Consider the following 25904-nt stretch of genomic DNA (forward strand, 5'->3'; position numbering starts at 1 on the left):
TAGCTTATCTATATAATACTGCTTAGTAATTATTTTAAAAATGAGTACATACTTCCGTCTTATAAATGCATGCAATTCTGCCAACGATACTTGCTTTAAGAAAGGGAGATTAATATGATCCTAAATTTAGTAATTAAAGTCATCTCTTATAGCATTGCTCGGAGAAGTCTGTATCTTTTACTTCGTCTGTTAAGTCAGTGCCTGTGTATATGTAGCGTACATACGGAGCCTAGTGGATTTTCATTAGCAATGTTCTGATGTTAGGTACAATCCTCAACTTAACTCTTTAATTTTACATAGGAGCATAAATTATTTAAAGAAAGTTATTTTTTGTAAGAAAGTAGTTAAGTATGGACAAATGTCCAATATTAGTCCATATTCAGCGTCTCTACTTTTATTACTATTTAATAATTGACACACAAATACAAACATATGAGAGTAAATAAATTAACTGTGTCTTTAAATATAGCACTTAAATATGTTTAAATACATTTTCATTAGTATTTGCCTACAAGCCATATTTTCAAAATTTTAATAAATAAATTGTATTTATTATTCCAAAATAATGTATAGTTTTAGATTCAAAAAGCAAATATGTTATTATTTTATTTGCCATTGTCTATTCGAAATAGCGATATTTGTTGCCATTCTTCACTTATATTTGTAATTTGTAACTATTTAATTACAATTCACAAATAAGGTGAATACCATTGTATAAACATAAAATAATATTAGACGAACCTCAAGCAAACATCTTAAATTCACTCTTATCATAATATTTTCTTAGAAAACTATGAATGATTTAAATACTATTATTTTATGTAGATCATACATAAAAAAAATTAACAAATGAGACAACTAAAATATATCGATTTTGTTTCTTCAATGTGGAAGTGTTAAAAAAGTATTCATTAAAATAAACTGCGTTTATTAAAACATAAGAATAAGAATATTCTTAGACAATCTCCACTTCATCCCCTGGCGAAGGGTGATTGAATGTTGGTCAGGAACATGTAAATACCGCTACCACTGGAACATAAACAAATTATATTTAAATAAATATATATCTACAACTACAATTATAATAATACCAAATATTGACGAATTTATATTAAAATAGCTTTAAATATGTTGATACTACTCAATAAATTAATATTAACGCAATTTAATATATCGAAAAAATATATAGGAGTTATCGTAGCACACCCGGTCGGAACGAAGTTGCTTTCAATATATATTATATATAAAATGACGGAAACAATGAAAAAAATTTATAACGTTTGAGAATAATTTAAAACCATATATAACAGAAAGAGCAGAGAAAATGAGGGAAAGGTTTTCCTTGCGTGACGATTTTTGCCGCGTAAAAGAACTTCGTTCCAATAAATCTACTATTTTTACGATAGTTAGTAAGTATAAGTAAGTACAATATCTGTACTTCTAGAAAACTCACCTGGTCTTGGTATTGGTTCCACCAAATGTGATTTTGTCTTGACTGGTGCATCGTAAAGACAAGGCGTCTTCATAGGATTGGCAAGCAGTTCCGACAAATTGATTTCCATTGTTAATTTCAGCAGTTATCGATTCAGCGTAGAAAACGTATGCGTAGGTGTGAGAACACGAAGTTTCAGTACCACAACCAGTTTGGACGACACCCCCGTTAGGATAGAAGTCAATGTCACCAAGGGGCTTATCGTAGCCGTAAATACCAGACGTCGTATGGATTACTTCAACAATATTGGCATCATTCTTATTCAGGATATCAGGATGATGAGTCCAGCCGGTTAAAGAGGGGTCAAGACCTGTAAAAGTAAGTTTAGTTAAGTCATGCGCTTTAATTTTACTTTTTTGTCAGTATTTAATTTTCTGATTAAATACATTACATATATTTTAATGATTATACATAAGTATATTATTATTGTCTTAGTCTAGTGCATTTACTAAATCCAATCTAGTTATAAGTAAATAATTAATGAATTTGAGTTTTAATTTCATTTATCTTCTATGAAACTGTTTTTTTTTTTTATAAATGGTCAAGAAACATTGCAAGTAAAAAATGAAGTCAAAGGAATTTCGAATTTGGTGCCTAATATCTAAAGCAGTTTAATTTATTCGTTTCCGTTATTTTCATGTTTTATAGGAAAATAATGTATAATACATATAATACTAATCTTTTCATTATAAATGTGTTTCGTCATTTATAATGACTTAATAGTAGTTGTTTTATTTTGATTTGACTTTATCTTAAGTATAATAACACGTGCATTAATTTTAAAAATAATTACCAATAATATGAGGTACGTTTCCTTGGATTCTTCTAGCAGCAATACCAGCAGCATGAGCTCCTAGACCGACACCGACGATCCGAATGTTATCAGTACTGTATCCAAAGTTTGTGAGAATGTTTACGAATTGGGCGATGACGTTTCCAACTTGTGGAATATTGCTGAGTGCGAAGGTGTATATAGACGCACCGGGGCTCCAGTCAACGGCGATCACGTTCACGTCTTCAGCCGCAAGGTGAGCTTTAAAAAAATTGTCAAATATATTAATTTTACTTTAATTTATATAATTATTTTTATACTATACTATCTGCGCGTGCCGACATACAACTTCATATCTTTTTTAGACACGTACCCGGGACAACAAAAGCGTTAAAGTTTCCACCAACGGATTGTCCATGACTGTGAATTGTGATGATGGTGCGCTTCGAGCGTTGGAACGAAGAGTTCATGATAGACGCCTCAGAAGGCAACAGCGGCTGACTCATTTCAGGATTAGATCTAGAATCAAATATAACATTTAATATAACATATATTTAAACCCATGCCAACATATTTTTTTATTATATTTCTGAATATAATTAGCCGATTTCGGCGACGTTGCCCTTTTCTTCTTTCTAATCGGCCACCTGTGCAAACTAGCTAACTAAACATAACATATTATACTGCACAAGTATGTGCGCAAAGCGGAAGTACACACTCTATTTCTTAATTATCATAATTACAAATCATATACGGCCGGAAAGAGTTCGAAGACACAGCTTTACATATTGTAGTCTGTGAACTTCGGACTGCTGCTGACAATTTCTTGACAGAAAACATACTATTTTTTGACTATCTGGACCTGGGGATTGAACTCAGGGCCTAAATAAATCTAATGATTATAAACATTAGATCAACGAAATTGTCTGAGTTATAATAAGACGTTAAAACTAATATAAAACGGTATAAGTAGTTAATAAATAAAATGTATAATTTTTTTCGTACCATCTTAATTTAATAAATTATTACAGAAATATTATAAAGCAACTTATTTAACTTTGTTACATTTTCACTCAAGCACTTTCTCTCCAAAAATAATAATCCAAATTCTTTGACTATATGAGATTTTAGAGTCTCGTGAACAAGATATTCGTAGATAATGTCGAATCCACCAAATAAAAATAAAAAACATGGTAAATATCCCGTTTTAAATACTTTTTTGACTATATTATAGGCTACCTGCTAACACAATTTCATTATTATATATGTCATTGCTCATTTAGCTTATGTATGACAGCACCATACGTTTTTTATCATGGTCATAAATTACTTTTAAATCTAAAAAAATAATCCGATGACCCGAAATTAATTTTGTAGTATTCTTAAATTACTCATTGCATACAAACCTCGTGTATAAATGGAAGACGATCTGCGTGGGCCCGAGGGCGAAGCCATTTGTTGCTGAAAAGAAAGCATTTGTTTGAAAAAGTTCTGCGTTTTAGTATTTAAACTAATTTTTGAACAGTTAAGTACAAATTACATTTAGCTAGGTACTTAATAAAATGTTAAAATGACTATCTGACAATAACGCACAGCCCAAACCTGCGAGTCTAACAGAATTAAATTTTGCCCAGAAATTAATCACGGAACAAAGGTGAGCACTAAGGAATTATTTTTCAAAATTAATCTCGTAATAGGGTTGTAATGTGGGTTGAAAGTTTGTATAAAAGTTTGCCCTTTTCCAATGTCTAAAATATATAAATCGTGTTATGACCTTCATTTAAGAATAAAATAATTTTTGAAAATTCGTGTATGGAAGTTGACTATTTTTAAATGTTAAAAACATGAGAGCCGGTATTTAGGCTTTGTTTTATAAGGAAAATTTAATTTTTATAATATTTCCAACAGCCCATTAAGTACACGGCTATTAAATAAGAAAATCTTAGTGAACGAAATCTTGTCACGGCGGCTTATCTTATACACAGTTTGAAAGACCAATATAATTATTGTTTTAATATTAAACACATCATAATTTCTCGAACCTCGATAATGTGCATCAGAACATAATTTTTTATCTATCTTAAAACATTTAATATATTTATGTCAGAATCGATTATAAAATACACTTCGACCTTGGATTTTAATACCTCGGAGATTATACATAGATATTATGTATGTTTTTAGTATTCATTATATTTATATTACAGATATGGTAGAAAAAAAATGTTACAATGCATACCAGCAAAGTCTTGTTAAGTTAAGTATCAAGTAATAGCCTAGATCTAGAATTTCTGATTGCGAGTAAGTAAATATTTTCAGACGTGCTCTTCTATCGTGAGATGGATTAAAATCACAGATTCAACTTATACCAGAAAAAAATACATACTATACAGAATTGATACAATTATTTGTAACTCAAAAAATATAAAATTCACGCTCGTTACGTCAACAGTCTTATATAATAATATTAAGCAGATGAAACTGAAAATAAAATCTAAATAAAATTATATTTTATTGAATTAGGTTCTTGTACTTCGTCATTTTATTTCGGTTCGGAATGTCGATTCCTTAGACGAACCGGCAAGAAACTCAGTAGTTGCACTATTATTAAATACAATAATTGAATTATTAGATACTTATTCCGCGTGGCAATCGAATATTATTATTATACACTAAAACCGTTGCTGAAACGCGTAGTATCTTCTTGCAGTATACATGTAGTGTAATGGATATTTTTTATTTCTCATACATATGTAGAAAATCAGGTAGGATAGTCTCGTATCAAAATTACTCTATATACATATTATTTGTATTATCCGTGTCAAAATTTACGTTTCCTACGGTACCCTAAATAATGATAACATACATAAAATTGGATTACGAAAGATATAAGGTACTGAAATGTTGTATTAAATTGAATTATAAATATCTTAATCACATTATATTCCACTGATAAAAAATCGTGTTTATAAATTTAAAAATTGTAAAAATATTATTCATTCAAAATTAAAATCAAAATATACTTTATTCAAGTAGGCTTTTACAAGCACAGTCATTTAAGGGGACTACATGATCTAAATGCAAGTTTTATAATGCAAAAAAGTTTATGATCCAATGCAGTGAACCAAATGAAAAAAATATATAATAATCTTCAGGATATATGCTAGTTATTTGTTATTTTGAAAACATGATGTAATTAATTTGGTACGATAGAAAAAAATCACAAAGTTACCTCTAAAAAACTCTTTTAACAAATAATAACTGTACTTATATACATTAAATAATCCTGGTTTTTTGTCAGATTATTCTACAAGCAATATACTACTTTACCTCTGTGTCACTTTTTTAGTAAAATCAATAGATTTTTTTTTTTAAATCAGATATTCTTATTTTCGAACAAAATGCCGGCCGAGGCCTGATGCTATATAAACGTGTCGATCTTTTCGCCGCATCATTACGTTACGAGATATTTTTTTGTAATTTAAATTGTAAATTCATTGTTTCATGTTTTCTTATAATAAATATTATTCTTTCTTGTAAATAAATATATTAAGTTAAAATAGTGTAGTAGTAATTAGGCATTTGTTTTTTATTATACTATTTGTTATAAAGTGAAACGCGTGAGGAAAACTAAAAAACGTTTATATAAATTAAGTGCCGAACATACATATGAACGATATTAAAAGGTAAGAGTATTTTATTAGTAAACATATTTTTTTTTATAAATTATGAATATTGAAAACATCTATTAGAAAAAATGTGCAATCAGTTCGCATAGAATCAGATTTTTCGAGCTATTTTTTAAATTTTATGATAGAGTATTTGGTGAAAGTAAGGAAAAAATCAATTGAGAGTGACAACATTCAATCCCCATGAACTCGAAGCAATTTGATATTTTTCATTAAAAGTATTATGGAACATATTTAGATATATATTTTTTAAATACATACTTTTATAATTAATATAAATATAATTACTAACATATATGTATTTTTTACAGAATAAAGAAAGTCGAAAACAATAACGCGGAAGCTATTTATATTGCGTAAGAGTTTAATTTTATCGATTTTGTTTATAATAGGAATTAAAGTTATGTATGAACTAATTTTAATAATAAAAAAATGAAAAGTCGTAACAAAAAAAAAATATAATTTTTGTGAACCAGAGAACTAGAATATTTAGAAGTGTCATTTTTACGTAATTAAAAAATTTTAATTTTTTTGTAACGTTCGCCATATTGGATTTAACATGGCAGCAATTCATGAATCGTGCATTGTCATCGAGACTAAATATGTGTGCCAACTTTCAGCTCCATAGCTTCAGTGGAAGTGGGTGTAATATGGATTGCAAGATTCCAGGACATATGTACATACATTCATACAAACAAGTGAAATTAAATAAAATATTTTAATAAAAAAATTAACACTAAATGTTTTTTTTTTTGTAGTACCAAATATAAATAAAATATTTTAAGTTTAATTAAATCAGTTTTATTTTTTAATCATTTTCGAATAACAGTCAAAAGCAATACAAATAATTCTAATATCCTATCTTTTTTTATGAGATTTATGATTGATCTTACTTCGCTCGGTTTGGCGCCATCTATTAGAATATTCGGGCGTAACCTCGTTACCTCGCTTAACCATTAGTTCACGGGCTTGCCGTTTTTGTCGATTTTGTAAGTTTGTGCGTGCGATTCTCAAGGGCATTTAGCTCTTGTAGTCCTCTTAACAGACTATTTAAAGTAAAGCTACCACCGGTTTGGAATGTAGATTCTACCGAGAAGAACCGGCAAGAAACTCAGTAGTTACTCTTTTTCAACATTTAAAAATACAGTAATGTTAGTTAAATACACGTATGTTATGTCTCCTGCCTGGAAGTCAACAAGCATTAACTCCACGCTTTTTTATCATCAATATAATCTTGTATCGAATAATATGCCTTCTTTACCAATAATAAGTTGTTTGTTTTTAAATTACAACTAAAACTTCTAGCAGCAATAGCAGATTCTATTCCTATAACTATTTCTGTTTAGAATCGATCAATTAAAAAATAGCGCACAGACATTTGCATCCTAAGAAATGTAAACCATTTTTTATGCCGTCACGTCAACGATAGAATCTAACATGTTACATCTCTCTATAGTAATACATAGTAAAGATTTTCGGTGAAGAAACAAGAGAACAACTCTACCCAATAGAAATAGTTGATTGTATAAATAGCAGTTGTCACAAAATATCGATAGCGTGATTCACGCCAACCACGTATCAAATAGAAACGAATTGTTAATAAATGTAAATAATGGTTTTACCAATACCTATGATATTTATTTAATTTTAAATCTTACTTTATTAACTGCGTCAAAATATATATTCAATATCGTCATTTTCTTCTAGAGAAATATTATTAAAAAGTTTTATAAAACAATAACAATACAAAAATAAATAAATTTGAGTACTCGAACGCGATTACTAAACATATTTTTGCAGAGTAACACATGGTCGATTGTATAATATGTAACAAATGTCAAAACAAATATTAAAAGCGTGATTCAGACCAACTACGTATCAAGCAATAATTAAAAATAATTTGTCGTTATTCAAATAAATCAAAACACTATCAATCGTGTATTTTAGAAAACAGATAACCAACTGACATATATATTAAGAGACTTTATTTTAAGACTTGAAAACGATTATAAATCAAATGTATATCTAGATGGTTTTAGCCCTTGAAAACACAAAAAAATAAATCCAAAATGAATTAATTAGTATTATTTAATGTGACCCAAACAAATGTATATGTTTACATTCCTATTCTATTTTCTATTATTATTTCTCACCTGCAATAGCAACACATAGCACTAGAATGCACTTGATAACGGACATTTTGTTTCCAGAAAAATCGTAATAACAAATTACACTTGGTTTTTATACATTAAATTTATCTAACTACTTATATATTTTTAAGAAATTGTAATCCTATACGTTGATAAAAATCAACGACTGTAAAGCTGTCAGATATTAACTATTCGACTTGCGTATAACAAAATAATAATTATTATTTATTGAAATAACGTATATAGATAATTCACTCCTTCGCTCACTCTGGAACGGTACGGTTCAAAAACGTGAAATTTTGATTGATCCTTGACAACAACGCTACCGTAAGCAACCTTTTAAATGTCCCTCAAAACTTTGTCACGATACAAATGTGTCAATTGAAGAGGGAACTTAATTTATTATGATGATGACGATTTTTTTGCCACCATGGTCAAGAGAGATTAAAAAACGCCCAGGAGCAAGCCCGTTTTTACATTACTTATTCTACGGCCAAGCAGAAATACTAAGTACACATCGTTTGGAGGTTGAGTAAGCCAGTGTACCTACAGGCACAAGGGACATAATATCTTCGTATCTAAGGTTGGCGATGCTTTGGCGATGTAGTGATTGGTCAAAAATTGTTACTAAGCCCTAAATATAATTAACTTATAGCAGACGCTGGTAGACTTGCTTACAAAGTAATAATAATAAAAACTTTACTGTAAAAAACAATTGTTCACAGAACAATGTAGCCCTAGCTCCTAAACTAGATGACTGTGTTTCAGGACTAGTGCCTACCCTTAAATTACTATAAGACATTTTAGCAAATTCCAAAAAATAATAAATATTAATATTAAATGTATGCGTGCGAATGCATGCATATGCATATGCGTAGCATCTGTATAGGTGTGTGTGTGTGTGTGTGTGTTTATTTGCACTTATTTAATTTTGTGTTTTTGTTTTTGCCCAGGGCAAGCCCTGTATTGATACATAAATCTGAATTGAAAAGTATCTGCATAGTATTTTAAACTTAAATTTAAGAGGAAAATAAAAATATTCATCAATCAATCATATTTTGATTGATTTGATTTATATATTACATTGCTTTATTAAATATTTTTTAAAAATAAAAATATAAATCAAATGTCATAATTATTATTTTAATTAATAATTGTAATGTTATCTGTATAAAGTAAGGATACTTGATACCGATTTTATCGCTAACTCATATCGTGTACTAATATCATTAATAATATAATTAAAAAGAAAAATTCGTCTGTTTGTTTCATCGATTTGGTGTCATGAACCGCAGACGATGAGATATATAGGAAATTAAATTTTTGTTTTAATATTTAATTTTTATAGATCCAACGCCATGATTACGGTATATAGGTAAATTATTTAAACACTAATTACATGAAAATGTTTTAATTATTTAACAAAAAAAATACAATATCATAATTTAATAAGAAATAAAATATTTTTATTTACATTTAATATATACACTTTTTTATATATATATACTTTTTTTACATATTTAAATATTAATTATTTTCAACAGGCTTTGTACCTTAAAATGACTTTATTATAATTTTCGATCGTTCTCCATATAGAGCATATTTTTTTTTAGTAAAAGACACTAACATTATAAATGTTTATTTATAATATTAGTGTCTTTTACTATAAACTGAAAAAAAAGGTAGGTAAATAAAGTTATATAAAGAAATATTTTTAATGAATGATTAAAATAATTTATACATAAGCAGTCAGGATCAAAGCAAGTGAATAAATATTTATATATGATCTTGTTAATTATCACTAATCAAGTACCTAAAATAGGTTGAAGTATCAGCCATAGATCTGTATTTTTGTAAAACGATAAAATCATTTAATATATAATGATAAGTAAAAATCTTTTACTTATCGTTTTACTTAAAATCGATAGCGCTATCGAATTTAAAATTTGATCAACATACATATAGAAATAATCGTATCAAAAATAAATCGAAAAGGAACATTCGAATTCACAAATTTCACAGTTCGATAGCTCATTCTGCTAATCCCTCAATTTTAATTTGTTGGTAACATTTTAAAATTATTTCGTGACAATGATTACTTAGACGACTTACGACTTTCGTAAGTCGTCTAAGTAATCATCTACGTAACTGTTAGGTAGACAACGGAAATCGTTAAATCATGAGCAATATTGTGTATTGTATTGGCAAAGACCCCAATGTTTTGCAACAATGATGTTAAGTGATATACAGAACTGCAAGAAACAAGACAATACTTTAACAGAATTTTAACTCGTGTCAAAACGTAATTACAAATCATTGCAATGGTGTTGAGTGTTGGTTTCCGATATACCAAGTGGGTTTTAGGAATCTATTATCTAAAAACCAGGCATTCTTTTTAGCGCTACTTTCAATTCAACTAATATAGGCATTATATAGGTGCTCAACGTGCAAATTCAGTACTTCATAGGAGAAATTGCGAATTGATAAATAATTTTATTGTTCTTAAATACTACTTGAGTTGAAACCTTTCATTTTGATATACTTAATATAATTTTAAAATGATGACTGGCAATAACACACGGCCTAAACTGGCGGATTATTATTAGGGTACGGCGAAAATTTTGCCAGTATCTTAAGAAAGGCAGAACACGTAGCATAAGAAGGATTGTTAAAATAAATCCTTTAAATTTATTAATTTATAAATTATATAGAGATCGAAAGATTGTACCGAACATCGTGCTTTGTCTTGTAAAAAAAATTGAACCGTTATTTAAGTTTCTATTAATGAGCCAAATACACAAACTTAGAGCTTTATGAAAAAAAATCTCTCATGAGGCATAAATTGGGGATGAAAGTTTGTACGGAAATTCGTAATCTTTGAAAGTTAGAAATACGATATTCTGTACCTACTTAAACTTCTTTTTATGAGTTAAAGGGATGTTTTAAAGCGTTTTTGAAATTCATCGCCTAAGAGGGTGAAATTAGGGATCAAAAGTTTGAATAAAACTTCGTATTTATTTAATGTTTGAAATATTTAAAACAGTGTTTAGGCTTCCATTTATGAGTATGACAGTCGGTATAGTGTTTCTTAAAATTTACTTCTTCTGAAGCTTGATTTTTAAAGTTAAATTATCGAAATCGTAGTTTAAATATTTTTGGAACTTCAACTAAAACAAACACAATATATTATAACCAAAGAGTTTTAAAAAAGGGATAAAAAATTATATAAACGTTCCGCGTTACATACATTTATACTTAGTTTGGAAAGGAAGGAAAAATGAGGATATGAGCATAAAGGTTACCTAATAGTCTTTGGATGAAAATTAGTATTGGCTGCGTTTTAGTATTAGGGCAGTTTCAGCGGATGCACCAGCGTCACGGGACGTGCTCTGGATATGAGATATTGCCAGCGTGTTTACGTAATTTCCATCCCAAATAGGACACGTCCCAGCGAGTTAAGCACTATTGTTGCTCCATCAGGACTCTTGCTATCAACTCTGCATACACAATATCGTTTGTAAGCATTGAATGCTGTGGCTAAGGCGCAACAGAATATTCATTGAGTAATCCATGGCATTAAACACGGTCAGCGCTTTTGCGACAGCTGAGTCTATGGAGTTCATGTTTTCTCTTAACTTGAGTTTTAACTTAAGTCCATATATTTTCCGCGTTCATTATCTGCGTACATACCCTTTATAATTGCATAAGTATTTATTCGGTAAACGATGTAGTTTTGTAGAAATTACATGAAGTTTGAAATTTAATATTTATCTTGGTTTTCACTTCTCTTTATCTCGAAAATAATAAATCCTATCTGAATCCTATATGGATATACCTATTTTTTTTATCAATACATTCTAAAGCAACAAGTTGCTCGTTTATATTTTGCTTACAGAAACAACTAATTTCAGCGTTCAAATCTCACTGAATTTTAAGTAGTTGTGTTTTTTATGATGTAGGTGGCAAACGAGCAGGGGGCTCACATGGAAAGTGACTACCACGATATATGGACATCTGCAACACAGGGGGGCATGCAGGTGCATTGCTGGCCTTTAAGATTTCTTAAAGGCCAATTAGGAGAACGTGCCTCCACAATTTGCTTATTTTAATTTATAGTTATGATAACTATAAATTTTCGGAAACATTAACTACTTCTGTGGTACAATTTTGACTAAATAGGACTTGGATTTTTGATGATTATGATTTTTTTTTAATATTTCAAGTTAATACGAAATTAACTTTTCCTTGCTTAATTGCTCATGTTAAACGTCAAAAAGTTTATTTGCTATTAATTTATTTCAGGCAGTAGTTGTTAGTGTAGATGTGGATTTCGATTTACGTAACAATTAGTGTAACATAGTACGGATTAACTAGACTGAGGGGTAACTATCTATAAAAAAAATTTTTATGTGTTACCCTATTCAGTAATTTATATTAGTTTTACATTCATGTCTTACGATGCGACGAAGCGTCAATTACGCAATGGTTTACGAGCTGCCTAGCGATGTAAAAAGTCGCAGGATCGATCTTGTCCCTTTGGGCTAGTGTCGTCCCCACTCCTAACACAAGTGATAAGCTTAAAAGGAAGGGTAAAATATAGTTATGTTAATTAGTGTAACTATGCGACCTTGAACGCAATGAGATCCCAGTTTTCTTGAACAAAAAAATCCTTTTTTCGATTTGAACTCTTCGTCTAAAAAACTTCTCGCTCAATTTAATTTAAAATGCTTAAACATATATGACAGGAAATTATTATCTACTATCCATAAATATATTAGAATTGAATGAAGATAACATGTACTTATCATTTTAAAGTCTTTAGAAAAATCACAACCAGAATCTGTTAATTCTAAATACATATTGATAATCACAAACTAGGGGCAATTCTACTAAGAAATTTACATTTTATTGAAACGTCTTCCTATTCTTCTAACACGATTCGATCGTAGTTAGGATCAAATCGGGAACGTATCGTAATCGTTATGAATTAGCTGAATTAACTAGTTACGAATCAACTAAGGTTTCTTTTTGTGAGGAATAGAATCGGGAACGTATAGTTACCGTTATAAGTAGAATTAGCTTGTTGGTAATCGCCTTATCGCTTTTTATATTTAATTGTTCACCTAATAATGTATAACTACAAATTGTAAGTCATAAAACATTTTTAAAAGAATTCATTTTGTTAATATTTTAAACAATAAAAAACTATTTTAATAATATTTAAATACGTTTTATTAAATATTATAAACGTTAAAATTATAAAACATTGAAAAAAATTAAAGGTATGGACTTCTTTCTAGTTTAACTTATTTTAAACAACTTTTGGTTATTTTAATACATTATATCAATTTAATTAAAAATTGAAAATATCATGAAAAAAAATATTTTTTAAATACTTTAATAATTATAATTATCACCAAACTAACTTCAGTTATAGATACTATAATCTTTGATAAGTATTAAAAAAAGAAAAACAAACAAATTACGATGGTGCCGGTGATATGAACCAGATTATTTTTATAAATCAATAAATGTTTGAAATCGTTTAGTCACTATTATATAAAACTTATAAAGAACTTATAACTTTTTGTAACGCGCTTATTTCAAACGATATTAGTGGAATTTGAAAAATAAAAATCTTTTGTTAGTAATATTTAGTAGCATTTGTTTAGAAATGGAACTTGACGCCGATTCTATTAACAAATTGTCTCTTCGTCGCATCGAAACGTCATGTTAACTCTTTTCTTATTCTATTACACAACGAACCATTTGCGGTTTGTTGTGTTAGCATGAAGTTGGTTCTCAATAACAATTAAACTGAGATTTATTGATGTTAGTAATAGTCGAAGTCGGATCGTAATAGATTATGCCCCCAGTAATGTTTAAAGTGGGCGATTACGCGCAAACAAGCGCTCTCAACAACTCGAGTACCAGACTGCTTATAGTAAACCAACCAATATTGTAACAGACTTGTTATAGTACACCAAACAATTGATACTCGAGTAGACTTCCGCCCGATATTATCATTACATAGTATAAAACAAAGTCGCTTACCGCTGTCTGTTCCTATGTATGCTTAGATCTTTAAAATTACACAAGGAATTTTGATGCGGTTTTTTTTTAATAGATAGATTGATTCAAGAAGAAGGTTTATACGTGTAATACATGCACAATTTAGTAGAGAAACGCTGTTTTCTGAAGTAATGTCGTAAATAAACACAGTTTTTGCGCTAACATTGCAAACACTGCCTGAACCCTACGAGATAGGTCAAAACCAAACACCTTAAAAAGGTCTATATCTCGTAAGGATAACCTACAATAACCATTTTTTATCCTTTACTTTTTACAAAAAAAATAATGGCTTATTTTCGAAGCGATTTTAAGCAATACAACATTAATCCTTATCGAATTAAGAACATAGCGACATAGCGGTTTGTTTTGTCTAATGACTGAAAAACTGTGAACGTTGTAAGACATTCTGTATATTTAGTATCAGCATTGCACCCGTGCGAAGCCGGGGCGGGTCGTTAGTATGAAACTAAATAAATGAAACGTAATGTTGTATTGCTTTATTTTCTTGGATAAAGATGACATATTATTTTACATACCAAAAAAGATGATAAATTATTTTAATTACATAATAATCTTATGACTGTCATTTATACGTGATTTATCAAAAGATTAATTTTATTAAGAACCAACCAAGGAGTGTCATCGTTGATTAATCGTACGATGTGATTTTGATTAATTCATTTACAAAATAATACCCTTTTTGGTCGTATGTTAAATTTATAACCTAGGGAATATTATATATAATTCATAATTTTGAATTGCCTGTAGTTTCTAAAAAAGAACATTAAATTATATTTGACTGTGGTAGTTCTTTGGAGTGTACGCTTATATGTATAATAATAAATTCTTATTATTTATTTATTCACATTCTTTATTGTACACAAACCTCGAATACATCATCATAATAACACAGCATAAAATATGGCAATGACGTCATCACACTAAATGATACTGCTAATAACATATGCATGTATACACGAAAAACGACCACACCAAATAGCCACAGAACAACTTTTTTCATTTAATTATTTTACAATATAATATAAAAGTATCGGTGATATTGTTTCATAAATACTAGCGGACCCAAACTGCCAAAATAGGTCAAAGCCTTAATAGAGCTGTTGCTATAGCAATCTCTCCTAGACAACCTTTGTCACAAATACATATAAACATATAACAATCTAAAGTGCAAATTTCTATGATAAGGAAACAAATATACAATCAAATAAGATAAAATAGAATAGACATTAAATGATGATTATGATACTTTAGTATATCTTTTTTTATAATGTTCTCTAAGCTGTATGATTTATTATAAAATAATACTAAAATAGAACCTATCTAGAATGTTCTTATCAAAAAACATATTCATACTGGCTGGCTGTTGTATTGATAAAAAAATTGAATGTAATTCTAATACGCCTGTCCTGAGTATAAAATGACATTGCAAAATTTTTTCGCTAACTCTAATCTCGCGGTTTTTCATGTTGCAGTTGCAGATATGACAGACATAAGATGTAGTCCTTTTAACTGATACAGTATGGTAATTAATTCAAATCGTTGCCAAATTAATTTCCGTAATCTTCGTCTCAAATACGACACAGCGTCTGATTTAAGAAACAAATACGTATATCTTTGAAGTGGAAACATGTATAGATCTCCGCAGTGTTATTCGACAAATTAAGACCATATCTGCATATGGTCTTTTGCGGAACAATAACATTTAAACACAACGAATATATAAATATATTATATATATTATTTATAAACATAATTAATTGTCTCAATAACCTTTAATATTTTAAGTATTAATAAATAAAATGTAAAAAAAAATAGGAGATTTCGTTCGAAATCGACTTAGAAAATGTTATGCTTTTATGTTTTTGATCTGACACGACCCTTGAAATTATAATAAAGTTATACTTACTTTTATAACTTAATCTGTATTTACCTCAATACGCAAACTTAACGCAATACCAAGCAACTAAACTCATAATATATACTGATTAAAATAATTGACGCTTTATTTTTCGCATTGTCAAATAGCCAATTTTTTTTATTCATACAATAATAATAAATATGTTTTCGTAATTTGAAACATCCTGGAGGAGAACATCTCATTCCCAAGGTGCGCAAACAAATAATAAGTCATTTGAGTTTTAAAATCTTTTAGCAAACAAACGCTATTTAATGATTGATGACAGTGTCTCTAAGCCATAATGACGTAGCTTCCTGACCAATGTTTCGTGTTGCACACAATCAAAGGCCTTTGATAAATCACTAAATATCCCTAAGGCCTATTTTGACTCCTCCCAGGTTTTATAAATATTTTTAACGAGCTCAACGCCAGCGTCAGTTGTCGAATGACCCCTTGTAAATACAATTGACTATTGTGTAGCAACTTATTAGTATTTAAATGTACTAATATTTTATTTAGTATTCATTTTTCACAGGTCTTGCTAAGAGTTAGTAGTACATTTGGTACGCTTGGCCTATAATTATTGAGTTCTGAAGAGGACCTACCTGATTTGAAAATGTGGTTTACTCTACTATGTTTCATGAGGTCAGAAACACACCATTTAGAACACAATTATTGAATACAATTCAAGAATTACAAGGTAAGGCAATCACATAAATTATATTATTTAACTGACTACTTTAACAGAGAAACCGCACTGATAAGTTTTCTTAATATATTGGATTTGAAAGACCTTATTATATCATTCAGACTCACAGTATCAAATTTAAAGCTTATATTACATGCTGCAACATTTTTTTTGTAGGAAGTCGGAGAGGAAATTAGTGATTTAGTAGTCGAAATTGGTGTTTCAGCAAAAAAATATCAAAAACAGTTGCAACACCCATCATGCCATCTGAAGAAATTGGATTATTATCAATAGATAAGCTGAAGTCGGAGATGTTATTTTCGACTCTTCCAGTTTCGCAATTAATAATTTTCCAGGTCATTTTAATTTTATCTCGTGCGTCAATATGTTTTTTTTTTAAAAATAGAAGTGAAAACGTAAACTATATACGGAAATTTTATTTGCAAAAGACGTGTATTAGCAACGTGTTATAAATTTTGATAAGGCGTTTAATATATACACCTGTCTGAAAGTCCATTCCGTAGAATATAAACGGTTTGTTATTAATTATGATAATGATTTAAGCTAAGTATCGAATATTTTAACATACGATTACCGGGTACTTTGGTAAGTTATAATGGATTGAATACACTCACAGTTAATATACATATAAAAAAACTGAGTAAAATTTTATAGTCGATCACTCACTCATAGTATCACTCATGGTAACTGCTTCGGTGCTTTCGATTTATTGTTTTTTTTTAATTATGTCGTCAAAACTTGTAGTCTAACTTTTGTATGATAACTGATACGCAAATTAAATATCGTTACCAACAAAAATTCTAAAAATCATATTTATGTGATCTATTGCGTTAATAAATACCCCCAGTAATATTTTTTCTCAAATATTTCCATGTACAGATTTCGAACAGTTACGATTTTATTATATGTATAGATAAGGCAACCAAACTACGAGATAGCAACACCAAATATGGGAAATAGGGAACGCGTTAACGGCGCGGATTCCAGCGAATCGATACTTTTATATCGTTTTAGATAATTATTCAAAAATTAAAATTATAAAAATATTTTTTAAAGTTTAACTTAGCTCCTCATTCAATGTGGTATTTGTTTAACTTATATAATTTCAATCATTATATGATTAGTAATTTTTACAGTAAAAGTCAAAGATGAAACCGCTATGGAAATTCTCCAATACAGTAAATACACCATTGACAGGAGATTATGTAATAGTAGTAATTGCGTACATAAGTGCTTCTGTAATACCAACAGCCGACAGCGAAGGTTTTTTTTATTTATTTCCCAAAATATTATTTTTTGGTTACAGTACTTCTGCTCCTACAATCTAAATAGATTTTTCTTAAAATAGTTGCGTGTCAGCATCAAAATCAATAATAATAATAATTAATGAAAGGCAGCCATAAATAATCAATACAAGAAATACCAACTAATGGCAAAAAGGTACGGGCGCAATACTGCGTTGCGAAATAAAGTAATAGAAAAAAAGAAATGCTCAGTATACCAAACAATCTTAAACAACTTAATAACATTTTAAAATGACTTCTTCTATGAACATAATTTAGGTGGACGGGAAAAAGGGTCACCTGATGGTAAGTGGTCACCACTACCCATTCTATAGACATTGGTGCCGTAAGAAATTTTAATCATTCCTTACGCCGCCAACTTTAACAACTAAGTTGGTAATATATCTCTTGTGTTTGTCGTTACAATGGCTTACTTACCTTTAAAATAGGCACCCAACAAGTAATGCTGCTCAGTGGTAGAATATATCATGAGTTGTTTGTACCTACCCTGACGGGCTTCCGCAAAGCCCTACCCCCAAACAAATATATGACTGACTGATATGCAACGCACAGCCTAAAAAAGAGACTCTAACAGGTTTAAATTTTTCACAGGAATTACATATAGAATGCAGGTGAGCACTTAGATAGGATTTCGCAAAATTTATCTCCTTCTTTTCATACTAAGAGGTAATTTTGGGGGACAGTTTAGCATTATTGAAAGTTAAATATATGGAATTCGAAATATAGGCTTCCTTGTTTAAGGAAAAGACACAGCGTTTTTGAAAATTAATCAACTAAGAGACTAGAATTTGGAATTAAAGTTTGTACGATAATTGATATGGGTATTTAGGTTATTGCAAATGAGTAAAATCTGTTACAACTTTTTAATTATATAAAAGGGTAAAATTGGCTATGAAAGTTTGTATGGAGGTTCATATTTAAAGTATGAAAATCGACCATTATGCTTCTGTTCATGAGTTTAAAAAATCTACAGTGATTTTGTAGAAGTATTATTTATATATAAATTAAAACTGGAATTTCAAAAATCTATAGACAATGCGGATTACCACAAAACTAATACACTTAAAGAAATTCTATTGTACTTTATATAATGTTTCCGATGGGATATTAGCGGGTTCACAGCTAGTACTGCTTAAAAACTAATAAGATATATTACAGAATTACACTGACCTCATGCGAAGTCATTTTTTGTTGAAGAAAACAAATATCTATCAATTGGAATTAATACTTATTACGATGTACGAACAACGTATTCCAAAATCAAAATATACTTTATTCAAGTAGACTTTTTACAAGCACTTTTGAATCGTCATTTAACAAACTATTTAAAGTAAAGCTACCACCGGTTCGGAATGTAGACTCTACCGAGAAGAACCGACAAGAAACTCAGTAGTTACTCTTTTTCAACATCTAAAAATACAGTCATGTTAGATAAATATAATTATATATGTATGTTATGTCTCCTGCCTGGAAGTCAACAAGAATTAACTCCACGCTTTTTTATCATCAATATAATCTTGTATCGAATAATATGCCTTCTTTACCAATGTACTTTTTACAATTGACTTGAATCTATGAAACAGCAAAGTTAAAAATGTCTGCGGAATTTTATTATAGAAGCGGATACCTTGCCCCAAGAATGATTTATTGACTTTGCGAAGTCGGAAACTTCGCATTCTAAGCTTATCCTTACTTCTTGTGCACATACAATGATTATCACTGATTTTATCAAAGTGATCAATGCTATTGTTAACATATCTACATAATATTGCTATAAATATATTGTGACGCAACAGTGAGTATTCCTACTTTGTTAAAAACATCCCGAAAAGAGTCTCTAGCTCCAAGTTTATAAATAGACCGGATTGCTCTCTTTTGTAAAATAAAAACAGATTCAATATCTGCAGCATTACCCCAAAGTAATATGCCATATTGTAATAATATTGTATACATATTGTAATATGATATAATACTGTGAAAATAACCAAAATATACTAGACGAGCGGTATCAATATCAGTTAGTTGTCTAACTTTTCTAACTGCTTATGCTGCGGAGCTGAGTCTTCCTGCCAGGGATGATAAATGAGGACCCCACTGAAGTTTGGAATCCAATGCTATTCCCAAAAAAACTGTAGAATCGGCTACATCAAGACGGCCACCATTTAAAGATATATTATAATTTTGCTTTCTAACATTGGGTAGGGTAAAAACTACACATTTTGTTTTTTAAGTATTCAAAACTAAATTATTTACTGTAAACCAATCATATATCTTTGATAATTCACCGTTCACATCATCATAGGCAGTTTTTTACTGACTACCTTAAAAATCAGTGAAGTATCGTCAGCAATAACACTATATCACAAATACCTTTAACATAGAAAGGTAGATCATTTATATATACAAGAAATAGAAAGGGACCCAAAATAGATCCTTGTGGAACACCCATTTTTAACGTAGATCCAGAAGACTTTATGCCATTAATGAAAACTGGCTGGACTCGTTGACTTAAAGCAGAGACTATCTTGATCTAATATTCCTTTTGTTTCAGCATCAATCAAACTTACTCATATCGTATTTGAATAATAATCTTCTACAATAAACGTTACAGATATTATTGATTAAGTTTTATCAATAAATTATTTGTAAAAACCCAACCACGAAGAATGACTTTCGATAAATGTTTTGATATTTATCAGTGTATTTATCAAGAACCCAATTACACTTATTAATGGACATATTAAAATTAGGCACAATTCATATTAGGCAAATATAAAAATAATAGGGCTTTGTGCGAGCCTGTATCACCTACTCATCAGATATTCTACCGCCAAGCAGGATTTAACCGTCCGCCTCCCAATGAAAACAGATTACTATTAATAAATGCTAAAATATACACTTGTGATTTTATTACCGTTAAACGTGTGATATGCAAGACATCAGAGACACAAGAGTAAAAAGACATCGGAAAATCGTAATCAGCAAAAATAAATATATTATTAAATAAATTGAAAAAAGGACACGTTTTAAGTTTGTTTATGACTAACTGAACTAATTAAAATATATATATATATATATATATATATATATATATATATACATTTTAACCAACGGACGTACAATCATGAAGTTAAATTTATATATTTTTACTACAGCAAATTAAAAATTCTTGTAATGCAATACATTATTTACAATCAGAATTAATAAGGTGATCCGCGCTTACTGTATCGATCTGATAAGAACAAATTAATCGTTGATTATTTCAAATAAAGCTAAATTAATGGTCTTGCTGCGATTTAATCTGCGAACAACTATACAATTTACTTCGTTAAAAGGATTATATTTTAATAATTGAAAAAAATTAAAATGTGTCCGAAATTATCAATGGCATATGTGCCAAAAAAAATGTATTATCATTGATATACGACATGATGAGATAAGGCATGACGACATAAGAAAGCTTCTACCATTGGCCGTAACAACATACAAGGGAGTAATACCCTCAAGAAGAGTCAATAGAAGTATTACATCAATAAATAGGTAAGCTATCAATTCTAGGATGAGACAAAGCAAAGCGAGAGATCATTTCCAGCGTTCATTAATTAATATTGCATACGAGATCTAAACATAACCTGAATTAATAACCCTCAAGATTATAAAAGCAGGTACATATATATATATGGGTAGAAATTAGTATGGAAACTATAAAAAATGTTAAATCAATGATCTTGCTTACGTAGAGACATATATATCCTTCCAAAAACACAATTAAACTCTGGGGATCTCAAAACATGGAGTTTTGTCAACGACTCGTATAATTGCGTGAGATTATTTACGATACTTCCAAAGGGGAAGATAATCTATATTAATACTTTAGATCGCAACTACTACAGACTTTTTGAAAACAATTATCTGATACGACTGTATCAACAACGATTATACCAACAAGCAACTGTACTAATTTATAAATCCTATTAACGATTTTTTGTTGATACTAGCTTGCAAGATATGTTTGCAAACCGTCAAATTACGGTAAAGATCACTAACACGCCTGCTTTTTCGGTGAGAATAACGAAATATATCTCATGGTAGTATAATAAGTGCGCACATGTAGAACTAATACTCCCTTCCCCCCCCCCCCCCTCTGACAGGCCTGTACCCTTAGTACGAGTTTGACAGTTAACTTCAAGTAATTTACTTTCGGTTTTCTTTTCATACAAATTCTATCAGCGCCCCAAGCGTAAACGCAGAGGAACTAAAATCGGTAGTAAGAGTTTTTATAATTAACGTTATCGAGTTTGAAGTCGAAATAACGGGCGGTTTTCGACATTTTGGTAGTACGAGTAACACTTTTGACAGATTTACGCATGTAAATTGACGTTTTCGTTAATTTCTTATCGAGTTTGAACTCACTTGATTTATTTAGGTGAGAGCAAGTGAAACTACATTTTAAAAATTAACTATTAAGCGTGTGAGGCAATATTATGCTTGAAGACTAGCTACAACCGTTATGGTAGCCTTTTATAACAATAAAAAGCAACCAAATTGAATTCTGCGGTGAAATTTATCTTCAATTAGCCGTATTTTAAACAAACTTATTTTCTTGAGAATTGCCTTAGAAAAAAGTTAATAAGTATTTGTGTTAACATGTGAAGAAGAAATGAACAATAAATATTCATTTATTTTAAATATATTTACAAATATGATACAAACGCAAGGTGAGTCTAAATTTAAAATTTATTTTCAAATTGCATCCTAACACGATATTTAATTAGATTGAAAGTAAATGATAATTGTATAAAAGAATTTAATTTAACTATCATAATGCCATTAAATTGCTTAAAGTAGAGAATAAAATATTAAAATAAAAGATAAAATTGTGATATGTATATTGTTTAAAGGAGTATTTTCAAAAACAATAAAAATAGTTTTTTTTTTATATACATTGGTTTATGGCAGTTGAGAATGCTTTGAAGATATGATGGGGATCATGCATAGTATTATTAACTAACTATTATTCTTTAATATAATCATTTTAAAATAAAATAAATATATTTTTCAGGCTATCAGTGTATCTATCCTTTATTTGTAGCAGATATGCTAGTAATGATGATTTGGTGCAGACAACATCCAAAAAACAAGTGACCATGCATTGAACTGCAATCTACATTTCTACATAATTTCCTATTTATTTAATTCAAACTTTAGTATATATTTATTATATACTAAATATTATTATATACTAAATATTATTATATACTATATATATAATTATACGATAATTTCATTGATGTGTCGTTTACACCTACATTTTGTTAAAATCTAAATTTGCTACATTAAATTATTATAAATTTTAAAAATTTGTCAATTAGCAAACAAATATAGTAAGCAAATGTGCTGACTATTCCTGACTATTCTTTTCGAAATACTTTCCGACCCAATGACAAATTTTAAATTCGAATCTTTTAATATGACGGTTTGAAAATGCTTGTCAATCTTCTTTTGATATTTATTCATGGGTCTTCTAGAATAAATTGTCTTTATATATATATATATAAAAACTTTCCATAAAAATGCACTGTTTACACCCCTAATGTGTTATGTGTTAAATTATCTTTTAGGCTCTCTCCTCACGTCCAACTCGACTCTAGATGACCAAGGAAAGTCACCACCAAAAATCCCACGGTATGATACCACATTGCTGGAGGTTTAATTCCGACAAAGTGCAGTTCGTAAAGCACTTCTTTCCTTGGACATTCATAAGTCGAGTGGACTCAATGGCATTCCTCAGATGCATGCTACGGATGCTGCCTTCGGTCATGTATAGCATGTTTTGTTTGGGCTTCCTGGGAAATTATGGAACTGGATCGGAGCATCAAGATTGACGATGCATGCTCTGACTTAAAATTCATCGATTCTGGTGTTCCACAAGGCTGCGTGCTATCTCCCTGTTTCTTCTCCATATGGACAACTTGTTGCAAAACAGCAACATTCACTGATATGCGGACGATAGTATCGTACACCTTAAACACCGGCCGTGCTAATATTTCGCAGGAAAAACGTCAACGAAAACCGGAAAAAACTCATGTCTGAAATCGATTGTTTGTTAAACAAAGTCTCGAACTGAACCTCGTTCAGTTCCGCAGTTATTTGAAAAGTAAAGCCAAAATTGCGTCAAAAAAACATGGTGTGCTTCCTTATCAAGGTAAGACGGTATGCCACGTTAGCCCGTCCCCCATAACTGTAAAAGGCGCAACTAACTGTACAACTACGGCCTCACGTGTAATACTGTTTCTACCTCTGGGCGGGTGCTCCCCAGTATCAGCTTCTTTCATTTGATCGTATTCAACGCAGAGCGGCTCGAATAATCGACGATCAAGTCCTTTCCGACCTGCTTGGTTCTTTGGCTTTGCGCAGAGATGTTAGATCACTGTGCATCGTCTAAGGCATTTTCACGGGGAATGTTTCGAGGTATTGTTTGAATTAATCCCAGCTGCTGAATTTCAAGTTCCACCCGCCCCACCTAGATGTCCGAAAATCTAGAAAAAACAGCTTTCACCGGTGGTTTTTCGGTGTTGCAGATGCTTATGGGCGGTGATAGTCACTTTCCATCACGTGAGCCTTCTGCTCGTTTGGCATCTATAGCATAAAAAATGGCACCCTTATAATAATTTTAATGTTGATAAGTGTTATGAATACAAAGTGAATTTTCAAAACACTGTAAGTGATATTAAATTGAACCCGATACAAACGTTCATCCTAAATTACAACCTCTTAGGCGATGAATTTCTGAAAAAAAAACGTTCACATCTGGCTTAAACTCATGAACATAAGCTTTAAATACTAATCATATTTCTAACATCAGAAACATTCATATTTCTAACATCAAAAATGAATTTCGACACAATCCTCCATTTAACCACCTTAGGAGATAAATTTATATAAAAAAAATTGTGCAAAATTAAAATTTATTGTGTACCCAGTGGTAAAATCAACCTCATATTTAATACGTTTGTAACAATGTCCACGTAGCAGGACCAAAATATATTGAACCAACTGACAAAACTATATCAGATACACGAAAACATTGTAGGTATAAAATTGTAGATTTAATTGAGTTTTCATATTATAATATTTGTTTATAGATAACAAGCTGAACCAACAGCTTCGCGCGCTTGTATTCAGTTTGTTTTCAGTTTTTTTTATTACAGATTACAGATACGAATGATAACAGATTATAATTTACTAGCGACCCGCTCCGGCTTCGCACGGGTGTAATGCTGATTCTAAATATATGTACATGTATATCTTACAACGTCCAGTTTTTCAGTCGTTATACAATACAAACCGCTATGTCCCTGCGTTTTAAATCTGTAATATCTTCGAAAATATGCATTTAAATTACATGCTGTAACCATATTGATCTATATTAAATTCCCAATGTTTTTAAGGTACTCAATTGGATAAGGATTAATGCTGTATTGCTTAAAATCGATTCGGAAATAAGCCATTATTTCTCGCAAAAAGTAAAGGATTAAAAATGGTTGTTGTGGGCTATTCCTAAGAAATATACATATACGATTTTTTTTAAGACTTTTTTAAGGTGTACAATACTGTAGTACATTATTTTGATCTATCTCGTAGGGTTCAGCCAGCATTCGCAATGTAAACTCAAAAAATGTGTTTATTTCGACATCACTTCAGAAACCTCTAAAACTAACGGTTTTTTCTACTATATTGTGAATGTATTATACATATACATATACATATTATAGCTTTTGCCCTCTCATAGATAGCA

The 25904-nt window shown here is 30.0% G+C and overlaps 1 protein-coding gene across 1 annotated transcript; it reads right to left on the reverse strand.

Annotated features, from left to right (window-relative positions):
* Nucleotides 1-921: 921 nt before the first annotated feature.
* On the reverse strand, nt 922-8213 carry LOC113399761 (pancreatic triacylglycerol lipase-like). The gene is made up of 6 exons (XM_026638981.2): nt 8107-8213; nt 3671-3725; nt 2638-2783; nt 2286-2525; nt 1454-1802; nt 922-1029 (listed from the first exon to the last, which is right to left on the reverse strand). Exons 1-6 carry the CDS (start codon nt 8150-8152, stop codon nt 972-974), a joined length of 894 nt encoding a protein of 297 aa, XP_026494766.1. The 5' UTR covers nt 8153-8213; the 3' UTR covers nt 922-971.
* Between the last annotated feature and the right edge of the window lie 17691 nt (nt 8214-25904).

The sequence above is a fragment of the Vanessa tameamea genome, chromosome 2, assembly GCF_037043105.1.
Source record: "Vanessa tameamea isolate UH-Manoa-2023 chromosome 2, ilVanTame1 primary haplotype, whole genome shotgun sequence".
NCBI lineage: Eukaryota > Metazoa > Arthropoda > Insecta > Lepidoptera > Nymphalidae > Vanessa > Vanessa tameamea.

What these genes read in the sequence shown, in the direction of transcription:
- LOC113399761 (XM_026638981.2), bottom strand. Translation starts at nt 8,152, where the DNA reads ATGTCCGTTATCAAGTGCATTCTAGTGCTATGTGTTGCTATTGCAG. An exon ending in GCTATGTGTTGCTATTGCAG is followed by an intron (nt 3,726 to 8,106) that starts GTGAGAAATAAT and finishes CTTTCTTTTCAG; the next exon opens with CAACAAATGGCTTCGCCCTC. An exon ending in AAACGTACCTCATATTATTG is followed by an intron (nt 1,803 to 2,285) that starts GTAATTATTTTT and finishes TTACTTTTACAG; the next exon opens with GTCTTGACCCCTCTTTAACC.